This window comes from Equus asinus, chromosome 22 (genome assembly GCF_041296235.1).
Source record: "Equus asinus isolate D_3611 breed Donkey chromosome 22, EquAss-T2T_v2, whole genome shotgun sequence".
In the NCBI taxonomy this organism is placed as follows: domain Eukaryota; kingdom Metazoa; phylum Chordata; class Mammalia; order Perissodactyla; family Equidae; genus Equus; species Equus asinus.
In genome coordinates this window covers 52,428,654-52,440,888 of record NC_091811.1, presented here as the reverse complement: position 1 = coordinate 52,440,888, position 12,235 = coordinate 52,428,654, and the positions used below count along the sequence as shown (strand labels likewise).

Genomic DNA, 12,235 nt, shown 5'->3' with positions numbered 1-12,235 from the left:
ACCCAAAACATAAATGATCCTTAGGGAAAAAAGAGCAGAGAACTATGAACTCTTTCAACCAAAACCAATGCCTTGTTCATCCTTAAATCCTACAGTATCCTACGTGTAAGTGCTCAGAAAATGTTTGCTTAAGGAACATATGTTTTTGGTATTATTACTACTACCTTCCACAATTTCTTCAGAGTCATCCACAAAAAATTCCTTTAAGGGAGGCCTTTTGGGTCGTTTCAGAGTGTTGAGAAGCTGCTGGATTTTTGTGGATACTCTGCTATTGACAGGAACACCTATAAGGGAAAAAATGGTAAGTCAAAATTAATTCATTTTGGGGATACTTCAGTTCCTCAATTCTCTTAGGAGCTTTTATTTCTCATAATATTTGGTCTTTGCCCACAGTCTCATTCTATTTCAACTGGGCCAAACAGGTACAAATATGCACATAATAAGTTTTACAACAATAGAGAACAACTATGGCACTACTATTAATACATTGCTTACAGATTTCATCTAATCTCCCTTTTCTCTTACAGCATCCTTTTCTTTTTCCATACTTATTTTTTTGCTCAAAGTATCTTTTGAAAGTACAGACTGAGTGTGAACGAGTGTCAGTGCTGCCACAGTGCAGACTGCTGAAAAGAGGGCATTCGAGATGACTTACGTTAGAGGGCCCACTGCAGCGGAGTTCTGTAGCTGCTGGACCGGTCAGGCACTACTATTTATAATGTGAATTGTTCCAGTTTAACTAATATTCCCTATTTAGCTACCAAAAAGAACTCCCTACCATCAGCTGTATCCATAAGGCTGGACCTGTTGGACCCTTTGTGCATGCCTTTAACTATCCCCGAGGCGGGCAGATCAATATTTGCTGGGCGTATTGAGGAAGATGATGATGAAGAGGAGGTAGTTGTAGTGACGTCAGGGGGAGCAGAGAAATTCTCTAAGAGGGGAGAAAACAAAATTTAGAATTATATTACATTAGCAGTAAAAATAAGAACCTTCACATCTTTTCTTGTTTTTTTTTTTAACAAGGAAGAAAACTACATAACTCAGGCATTCACTCTTGTCAATCTTTTAAATCAAATTCTACTAGCAAGATATAATGAGAGAGCAAGAGGTTAAGCCAGGGCATATCAGCTTTCCAAAATTATTATTTTCAAGAACTCAGGTAGCCTTAGTAAGATCATATTACTTATCAAATGTTTCTCAAAAACATTCTTTTCCACACAGAAAGTCTCATAGAAACTCAATGTTATAAAAATAATCATAATAAAATAAAAATTGCAACTGGCTTCCAAATTAAACCAAAGTGAGTATCATCAGAATGGCTACAAATATTCCAGTCTCTTGAGCATTTCTTCATGTCTGTGTTGATTTATCTATAATGTTTCCTTTTCCATTGAAGATTTCCACTGAGAGTGGGTCAGATCGCTCAAGTTCCCAGATGAAGAAAACCAGATAAAGTCCACTTCTAGTTTTTATAAAATAACCCAGAGGTCACTTGGATCTCCCTGACAGACAAGGTTCTTCCCTAGTTCTAAGCAGGATGAAATAGTGTTGCTGTACTCTGCTTCAAGTAGAGATTCTTAATATAAGGAAACTGAATGGTATAAGTTGGAAGAGAGCCATTCAACAGGGATGTGTTACAAAAAAGTCAGAAGAAGAAAACATTTGGGGAAGTAAGAAAAAGAAAATTAGAGGAAATAAAATATACGACTCACAAGAATAATGAAAAGCCACTCAAAACTAAAAAGGAAAAAATCATAATGTAAACCATTTCTAAAATCAATTTGGGAGTAAGGTCTCTATGCCTCAAAAGTCTGTAATTACTAGTTTAATAATTTTGAAGGTTTTAAATATACTAGCACAAGCATACTACAGTATCTCCTTTCTGTAGGATAATGTGGTAACAAAGCATTAAAAACAGACATTTTTATTTGACCCAGTAATTCCACTTACAGGAATACATCCTAAGAAAATAATCAGACAAATGCACAAAGTTGTGTGTTCAAGGATGTTCATTCCAGCAGTCTTACGATAGTAAAAACTGGATACTACTTAAATGTCCAAAATAGGGAAATGGCTAAATAAACCAGGACACAACCATACAGTGGGATATTCTGAAACCATAAAAACAAGAGTATAATTGTATATTAACAATATAAAAGATGTTTGTGACACATTGCTAAGAAAAGCAGGTTGTGAACATTATGTTTAATACAATTTCATTTTTGTAAAAACAAAACCCAAACCCTACACATTTATATCCAAATAAAGTCTAGAAGGATATATACTAAAGTGATGACACCAAAATGTTATCCATGGGAAGTGAATTTATAAATTATTTTTCTTTTATCTGTATTTTCAAATTTTTCTATTAGAAACATGAATTACTTCTGATAGCGCAAACATCCAAAAGGCAGTAACATTGGATAAAATGGTTCTGTGAGTGCCTGAACCAGTAACTTTCCACAGAGTAGTAGAAGCAATAGAAAAATATGAAGTCAGATGAAATCACCCTGTTAACAAAAATTCAGATGAAGTTAACTGGGCATCGTCAGGACAATATTTTTAACAAGTGAAATTGCTTTCTTTCAGACAAATGTAGAAATAAAACCTGCCCTAACCCAGGCTGTGTGGCTTCCCCTCCCACAGAAGAGGTGGTGAGCGGGCTCATCTAACTGCCTGCGGAGGTTCAGTGAATCACAGGGCAGAGCTAAGAGTGCAGGACAAGCCATCAGCTGTTGGCACTTGGCTTTTTAATGAGGGCAATCATACTCTCAAGATAGTTACTTTCTTTAAAAATTACAGGCTGGAATTGAAAATTTTCTGAGTTCTTCTTTTCAGAAGTCAATTAATAGAATAAAGAGAGATATATATAAGGTGATACAGAAAGGTCACTGATATGAAAACTAAGACACCAAATGTCACAGACACATGATGCTTATGCATCACCTTGTGCAGTGTGCACCAACTAGTGAAGCAGAAGCAGAGGTCTGAGCTGTATATTTATCTGCAGACGTCACAAACTCTTAAAACACAGACACACACAAACATAAAGCAGAGCCAAGCAAAAGCTACACTCCACACAGAAGCATCGGCAGCACAAGGCAGCTCACAGAGAACCAACATCCTCAGCCTGCACACTCCCGTTGTAGCAGTAACACAGCAGCAAGGACAATAAATCCAGTCTTTACGCTAAAGACAAAAAGGCCTCACTGATTTTTGCCTTAGTGCAGAATTTGCCTGAGTTTAATGTTTTTTGTTTGAGAGAATGGAGACAACAATCCTGGGAAAATCTAAGATGTTACATATTTTAACATCTTTTAACAGATGGACTATTTCTCAACAGGGATAAACCCACGCTAAGACTGGTGTTGTATCTTGCAGCTTGAGTATTGCTTACGGAAATAGCTATGGCTTCAGGTGGGCAATACTATGCACCAATAGTGCAGATGGTATCTATCACTCCAAATGTATTCCTGGTGTTTCCTTCACTGCTTTATTAACTGTCGTGTTCTTTCTGATTCTATTTTTTAAAGCCACTCTGAAAAACCTAATACAAATCATCAACTGTTTCCTGGATACTGGGGGCCGAATGGAACACAATTTGGGCTTCTTGGGTAGATTCAGCTCCTACCTATTCGAGTATTGGCAAATACATCAGCTAGAGACCCACTGGTTCCTTTGACCTCTCCATGGGACAGCGTAGAAGATGCAGATGAAGAAGTGGACGATCCCTGAATTGAACGGTTGATCCAGGACTCAGCATTCTGTAAGCTCTGTTGCAAGGCAGCAGAGAGCGCAGCTTGGCGTCTCAGAGAGCCCTCATCCTCAGAGGCCGAAGACGTGTCTGTGTGGAATTAGAAAAAAAGAAGTTCTCGATCCTGCCTAGAACAGAGACCTTTCAGTTCTTGCTCATTGGTCACACATTCAATTCTGACAGCAGCAAAACATTCACATTCTTAAGGCAGATTAATATGTAAGGTTTCTCAAGAATCTCAAAGAAAGGTCTATAGACCAAAACCTGCAAAAATAAGACAGCTGAAATCTACAGGTAATTTTAACTTCTTTTAAAAAACCCCTTTTAGAACATTTAAACTTCATTCGCTGTTTTTCTGTTCTGAGCTTAATTAGTATCTAAATTCTTCTGGCTTATCTACTTATGTTCAAATAATACTGTAGTGCTTATATATCTCCTCAATCTCTTAATTAGAGAATCTTATGATAGGCTGCTACACTAATTTTGACAAGTACGTATTAATTGGTGTCTACTTAAAAGGAAATGATCTTGATAGGGAAATATAAAAATTTATTTTTGTTAACAACTTAAGTGCCAAACAGTGAGCTAGGTGCTAGAGAACTGATGCAGACTGAGAAACAGGGCTTGGCCTAGAGGCATTCATGGTTTTGGTGGAAAAGCCAGCTAATCACAGGGCACAGGTGAGCTTTCCAAACATGACAGGAGAGGGCACAGATCTGTATTATTCTCCTTAATTCTCAGACGGAGAAGAACTGTGAGAAATTCACTAATGTCTGTATTTAGCCTGGCTCTGACTTAGGAAAATAAGGCCTAAGTTGGAAAAGCATGTTGAAAAAAATAAAAAAACAGAAGTTCAACCAAATATAGGAGAGCCAGGGGGAGCAGAAGTCAAGAACTTATTCCAGGACTCTAAGCTTACAAGGCATATAAATTGAAGGGGCATTTGGTCTGAGGTGAGACAAACCCTTCTAAATGTTGGGGATTACAAATTATGGCCTGTGGATTAAATTTCATTCATTTTTTTTAAAATCAACTATTCTGTGGTTAGTCCTGCCAACACCTTCCTCTAACTCAGGTGAAACTGTAGGTCCATGTTCTACTTTGGTTCAGAGAGCAAGAGATAACTAACAGGGCTAGAACACTGCTAGTGCTGACAACGGAAACCTGAACTACAAAAGATAAATTTAATCTAGAAGTCAAATTCTGCAGGTCCAGAGTAAGAGAGAAAATTAAAATAATGACTATATCCTTGCTTCCTGCTCTGGGCTACCTCCAACTTATTATCTCATAATGAAGGAGATCTGAGGCCCAAGACAGACTGTTTTTGATTTTTTTACAATGTACTACGTAACTACAATATGTGCTGGGAACTATGTCAGGTTCCGGGGAATCTGAGATGTGTGAGATCTTATGAGACAGTAAGTGCCCTAAAACCTTACAGTCTAGTATAGGAGGCACACAGCTCCACGGACTGTTTCAAAGAATGCAACAGACGCTAAGAAACAGGATAGCAAAGGCTTTCACAGGAGGAGGGGCACCCATATCAGTCCGGGATTTCAAGTACTTCTATTTAAATGGAGCAAAGACTTTGAGGAGGCAAGGGGCAAAAGATGAAGCTGGAGAGGTAAACAGTGACCCAGGCTGCAAAGGATAAATGGACGAGGTTCTTTAAAGGAGAAAGAGAGCTATAAGGCAAAAGAATGGTGACCAAAGGAAAATATGGAGAAAGAAAAGCAACAGCACCTGTAACCTTTTACTTAAGGAAAGTGTCTTGCATAATTTCCAGAAATTATATTAACATTTCAACCGTATCTTGAGAGGCAGAAACTTCTGTTCTTGCCAACTCACTAAAGAAAAGGGGGCAGGTGGGGAGGCATGGGACAGATGAATCTGAACCTAAGAATAAAGTATTTTCAGGGTAACACACTTCAGGACCCCACAAACTCCAGTGGATTTGCAGGCTGTCTTTATTGCATCATTTATTTTAATCTAAGTCAGTCTAAAGTCAGAATAATCCAATTTTCAAAAGATAGTAAAACCAGTATTTTCATGATTAGGTTTACGGAAAATTGGCTTCATTATGTTTCTACAGCGAATCAATTATGTAATTAGGTGTATTGTTTCAATTCGATGACCTCATTTGCCTGCCAGTCCTCCTCAGAGTGTTTAGTGACTACAATTGCGGGGCAGCTTATCGTACTGGGAAAAACATGGCTTTGGCTTCGTCTTCTGTTGGAACTCTGGGGTCCACGACTTACTAGCTATGTGACTTGGGGATAAAATTACCCATCCGCGAAGGCTATTTGTTCATTGATTCAACAAATACTACCAAGCTCTACACTAGTTGCTAGGAATAAAACGGTGAGCAGGAACACAGTCCCTACTCAATAGGACTTAAGAGTCTTACAGGAGTTCAGGGTAGGCGCCCAAGGAAGTCAGACCTAAACCCAGGCTGGAAGGAGGAATTGGTTATAAGGGACAGAGAGGTGGGGAGAGAGAAGAGTCAGCAGAGGGAACTGCATGTGGGAAAGCTGGGAGGGACAGACAACAAAGCATATCAGAAGATCAAAGACATGAGACTAGCTGAAGCACAGAATGCAAAATTGGTGGTGATGAAAGATGAGGCTGGACAAGTGGACAGCGCTGGGTTGCTAAGAGCCATGTAAGACATGCTAAGGAAGCTCGCCTTTATGCTCACTGCAGCGGGAGACCACGAAACGAGACAAGGTACAGAAAGCACCCCTGGCGGGGCCAGCACACAGCAGTAGGCCAATAAACGTCAGTTGCCCTCTCCTCTCCGAATAACCCACCCTGTGTTGCCTCAAAGACACAAAAGTGTGGTGGGCCAAGCTTACAGCTGACCATGTGTTAAGATCACGTACACTGTAAGCACTGCTCTAGGACTCTCTCTTTTTAAAAATAAAAATGAGCTCCCTTAAATATTTATATGCTTACTTAGTAGCTTTTTTTTTTTTAGGTAACTGTCACCCAGGAAATTGCAATAGATTAGTAAAAATTGGGGCAAGATTAAATTAATACAAATAAAGTTAGCATTTTCCCACTGATTCTGCTCTGGGTGAACACAAACTCACAACTGTTACCTAACATAACCAAAGTCCTTGCTAAGCTCTTGTATATGATGAATTCAACGGGTCTATACAACAGAAAACAATTCTGAAAACATGGTTTGCCCTTCAGTTTATAACTTGTGAGATTTTAACACAGCGTCATTTAATACTAATCACCAGAAGCCTAAAATTCATTTATAATCAATTAGAAATCACATAAACAATGAACTTGTTGATTTTAAGGGAAGAAAAGTCCTGAATTTACTAACTTCTTAACTGCTATAGCACTTTTAGACTTCAGCCATGTGTGGAAATGACTTCCCCCTTCTTCATTGCAAATACACTTATTATAACTAAAAAATGTTTATTTAAAAAATTTAAACACCTACCGTATCCACTCTACTCCTGAGAAATGAAAGCATATATCTCTACAAGGACTTGCACATGAATGTTCATAGGAACTTTATTTATAATAGCTAAAAATGGGAAACTACCAAAATGCCCATCCACAACTGAATGGATAAACAAATTGTGGGACATCTATATGATGGAACACTACTCAGCGATAAAAAGGAATGAACTTCTGAGACACACAACAACATGGATGAATCTCAAAATAATTACACTGAGTAAAAGAAGACAAACATCTCTCTACCTCCCCCCAAAAAGAAGTACGACTGTATGATTCCATTTACATAAAATTCTAGAGAATGCAAACTAATATATAGTGATAAAAAACAGATCAGTGGTTACCTCACGGGGATGTGAAGAGGTGGGATTACAAAGGGATTATGAGAAAACTTGGAGAGTGATGGATACGTTCATTATCTTCATTGTGGTGATGGTTTCACAGTTTTACTATGTCAAAACTTAGCAAAGTATATACTTTAAATATGTGCTGTATGTCCATTATAATTCAATAAAGCTGTAAAAAAATAAGCTAATTTAAAAAGAATTGTGGGGGTGAAAACAATGCCTTGGTGAGAGGATGGTAATATCTGAGAGTCAGTCCACACAACCTGAGGGGTACTGGGCAAGTCTGGCAAGTTCCTGGAAAGAAAGTGCCTGCCACGGGGTTTGGGCAGCCAACACCAAAATTAGGCCCAGACACCAACTCAGAACAGCAGGTAAGGCAAGATTCACCTAAAGAAAGATCTCGTCCTAACAACGAGTACAAAATATGTCACCTAAACTAAGCCAGGAAATGGGAGCATCAAAGAACAAATAAAGGAAACAACCACAAGGACACGGAGTGTATGATATTCTGGAGCACATGGAAGAAATGTGTGTGTGTGAGTATGTGTGAGTGTGTGTTTTGGGTCGGTAGGGTGGGAGGGGGTGGTGTCAGGCAGGAAAGTGTCATTTTCTCTTGCATTGGTGGGTTAGGGAATTAAAGAGTTCCAGAAATACCTTCAAGAGAGGCAAATGAAGTTTCTCTGTAGGCAAGGAAAAAGTTTGAAGCTTAAGAAGGAAAATCTGTAGAGACCCAAGAAGGGGCAGCCTAGGAGTAACAGCGTATCTAGAAGAGAAGACTAAAAGGTTAGCTCTGGAAGCAGGCCAATCTGACCTTAGCTTGGGCTACAAATTCTGGGCAACTTAAGCTAGCACTAAACCCAACCAGGGTGGGTGCTGATTCACCAGACAAGCCTTATGGAGACTTTCAAGCATCCCACAATAATCCATGTGCACAGAGAGCTGGCTGGGACTGACAACTACCATGCAGAGCCTAACCGGCAGGAGGTCCATGAGTTGCCTGACCATGAACATCCAAACTGGGATGCTCCTGAGAGAAGGGGAACGTGCTATTAATAATTACTGTAGGCTCACTTTACCTACAAGGGATCTCCAAACACTATTTTTCTAGGTATTTCCCCATATTTACAAAAACTACAAAACTCATTAATATGACAAATAACATTAGGGAGAGAAGAGAGTTTTTTTCACTTACTGCCTATTTGAAAAGTTAGATCAAACACTCAGCAATTGTTAAGAGCTCCAAATTACCAGAAAATACTTACTGATAATATGGTAGAATGAGGCAATATGCCGAGCGGTTCAGAGAATGGGCTTTGAAAGTCTGACTGCTCTGGACTCCATCTTAGCTCCACCCCGAGAGCAGGTGGGCCAGTCAGTTCTGAGGGTCTCTACTCTGCTGTTTGCTGTTGTTATTCTTTTCCTATTGATTCTCTCTCACGGGGAGTGTTTTCTGTTTTGGATTGTTTGCTCACATTCGTGGATCTTTATCTGTGGGAATCCTCCATCCCTGGGTTGAGGTTGTATCCTTCCAGAAACCATTTGTGCCCGAGGGTTATCATCAGCCTCTTTTATTGTTAGTTAATGTGTAACGTTGGTTCTTACCAGACAGGATAGTGAAACTCAGATCTTGTACCCACTGACCACAATTCTTAGGGAAGGTCCCTGCCCCCGTTATTCCAAGGCCAGGCACAAGGCAAGCTTTCTTGACAACATCTTCTTTTGCTAGCAGTTTAATTTTTTCAAATTCACTCTTCTGCTTTAGATATAAGTTCCTCCAGGGATCTCAACTCCAGCTTCCAACCTGATACAGGTCCAGGTTTTATCTTTTCTACGCTTGTGGTAATTAAAATGTAGCTCCCTTGTTTTCTGCCTCCCCTCCCCTCAGGGCAGCCAAAGCTAGCTCCGCCTCCCGACTCTGATTTTCAGTGACTGTTCTCTCTCTCTTGCTCCTGTGTGTATGTAAAAGGAAGCTGGTTACATTTTATCAGCATTTCTAAGGGAAGTTTTCTTTCCCCTGTTTCTGGGAGAGAATTTTCAAGTTATCTAATTGACCACACTGCTAGAAAAGGAAGTCTGGGCAAGTCATTGAGCCTCTCTAAACGTGTTTTCTAACCTGTAAAATGGGATAGAGGGTTGTTGAGAGAACTAAAAATGAAAAAATATATGTTAAGCACTAAGCCTTTTGACTAGTACACTGAAGGTACTCAATAAATGGTGACTATGAAATTACTTTTACTGGCCAACTTTAAATTTTACAATCAGCTATTGAAATAAATTCAATTTGATAGAGTGAGGTTTTATTGTACTTTGGCTTAAAGAATATTGAATATCTACTAGTCTCCCAAGTAACTGTGGACCATTGCTCATAACTCACACCAATAATGAAAGTATGCTATTAAAATGATCCAAATCTATTAATTAGAATACATTTATAGAGGTCTGATTTGTCAGTTCTGTTTACTTTGTGATTTTGAATAAAATTAGAAATACTTGGGAAAAACTGCCCAGGTTGGTAATTCAGACAGGTAATCTCTTTTAAATTCAAATTAATCTTTTAAGTTCAAATCAACTGACTCATAATGTGCTTTGGGCTATAAGCTCTCGGAAGGCAATAGCTATTCAATTTGTTTGGAATAATACCCATTCCAGTACCACTCATACAGGAGCATGTATTCAGTAAAAATGGATTTCCCAAACATGACACTTTAGTAGAGTAAAAAGCAAAATCTAGAAGACTTGAGTCTGACACACAACTGCTGTCAGACCTGGGGTAAATCCCTGAGTGACCACAAAACTGTTTCTCTCCCCATCTCTGAAAAAATCTGCCCTTCCTACTTCAGAAAGTGTTTACGAAGAACAAGTCAGGCCGGGTGGCCAGGTCTGTGAAGGCCCTTCGCATGCTGTAGTGTGCACTAATGCCATAACGCATCATGAAGGGCTGTTAAAAGTATAACAACATCCCAGTCTGCGCACAGGCATCAGAGGAACAGAGAGAGGTTAAGTCCCTCCCTGCCTGGTCCCATGGATCACTGCTATAGTCACCTTCACGCCTGGTCCTATGAGAGACGAACGTCTAAACTTCAGCTCCATGCCACCCAAGCCAGTCGAAATAGCTCACTGCGCTTTTGGGTCATTATGTGGTCTATTTGGTCACCCTCAGAATGCAGTGTAGGGTAAAGTCCACATGGGTGCAGAAAAAGCTTAGCAGGGGAAAAAAATATATGCTGTAGTTTTGCATTGTGTTTACCCGTATGAATGAGTAATAGCGTTACACAAAGAACCCCTACAAAGAAAGAGCTGAGGTAATTGCCTCATGACATTAGTTAATGATTTCAGCACATAAAGAGAACTGGATGGCAGTAATTCAAGTGGTCTAAAAGACTCTGGAAAAGGACACAGGCACTAAAAGAACCACAGATTGCTACCAACTTGGAGAATTTAAAGTTAGCAATCCACTAGATAGAAATTAGTGTACATATCAATAAGCAAATTTTAGGTTGACTGACATTTTATTACTTGAGAATGATTTATGAACAAGACAAATTATTCCCCATGCCAACTATTTACCATATTTTCCAGACTATATAATACTATAAATGAAGCCAAGATTTATGACATATTTTACTCCTTAAATCCTTTTTATTAAATCCCTCCAAAAATAGCTCAAAATTGCCATCAACTCAGTAATTCAATATTACGTGGTGAGCACCCCCAAACAAGCTGACTGACTGGTGAGCGCAAGCAGGTGTCCTAGAAACCAGGTTCACACCGGACAGCACACGCAGAGTGAGGGTCTTGACCAGAAACACGCTTTGTGATGCGTGGCGGACCTCTCAGTGCACAAAGAAAAACATGACTAAAACACTGTGAAATCTGAGGTTAATTTTGCCCTGCAGAGGTAACATAACTTTTCTAGAAAGAAAGTCATAGCAAGGTCATTTTTATAGCTGCCTAGACCCTGGTTTTTTAAAAATAGCCTATAAGCAGCAATAATTAATGTCAATTCTCTTCTTCCTCCCTAACCCTAGAGTGCAGCCCCAGTATTCTTCTAAACTCCAGTGTTTCAGGGGCTTTCAGAGTAAATATGGAAGCTAAAACCCACCTGCCATCCTGGGCTAGGCTGTAACAGGTTCTGGGAGATAGTGATACAGGTGTAAACTCAGCACGAATAGGAGACAGCCAGGGCTCTAACCAGTGGCTCTCAGAAGCTTGGAAAGCACAGAACCTGAATTCTAACTTGGGAGCGGCCAGTTTCATCCCCTAAAATGAAAGGTGCTAACAGACGCCTTAGGACAGTTCTCCCCACAATCCCTCACGCTAGAGCACAGTATTTGTCCTAGGCATGTACGTAATTGTTGACCAAGGGCATCAAGATCCGGCTCCATGTGGGGACTGTGAGAAATTACCACGTAGGGTACTCTCAATGTTTCTTCCCAACGGGAGAGAATTCCTCTTCTATTTGACAACACTCATGTCCCTAATAGCACGTCAAGGTTTCTAGTACACTATTCAGAGATCCCCAGAAAAGGAGATAAATGGATGGAAAACCTTTTGATTACTCTGCTCTGCTGAATATAGGTCTTAGGAGAGGGGACCGCATATTTACAATCATAAAATTATTAAAACACGTAAGGTGATCAGGAACATTATGCCA

General features: G+C 39.6%; 1 protein-coding gene across 9 annotated transcripts in view; it reads right to left on the bottom strand.

The window, feature by feature from the left end:
• Positions 1-12,235, bottom strand: part of DIP2B (disco interacting protein 2 homolog B) — a 208,434-nt gene that overhangs the window by 61,630 nt on the left and 134,569 nt on the right. For 4 of the 9 annotated variants that reach the window (XM_070494879.1, XM_070494881.1, XM_070494882.1 and 1 more), the window contains exons 5-7: positions 3,635-3,847; positions 779-934; positions 162-284 (exon numbers count right to left, since the gene is read on the bottom strand). In XM_070494879.1, the coding sequence (XP_070350980.1) occupies positions 162-284; positions 779-934; positions 3,635-3,847 (492 nt within the window). The remainder of the gene's footprint in view (positions 1-161; positions 285-778; positions 935-3,634; positions 3,848-12,235) is intronic. The other 5 variants (XM_070494880.1, XM_044755927.2, XM_070494886.1 and 2 more) reach the window with 3 other exon arrangements.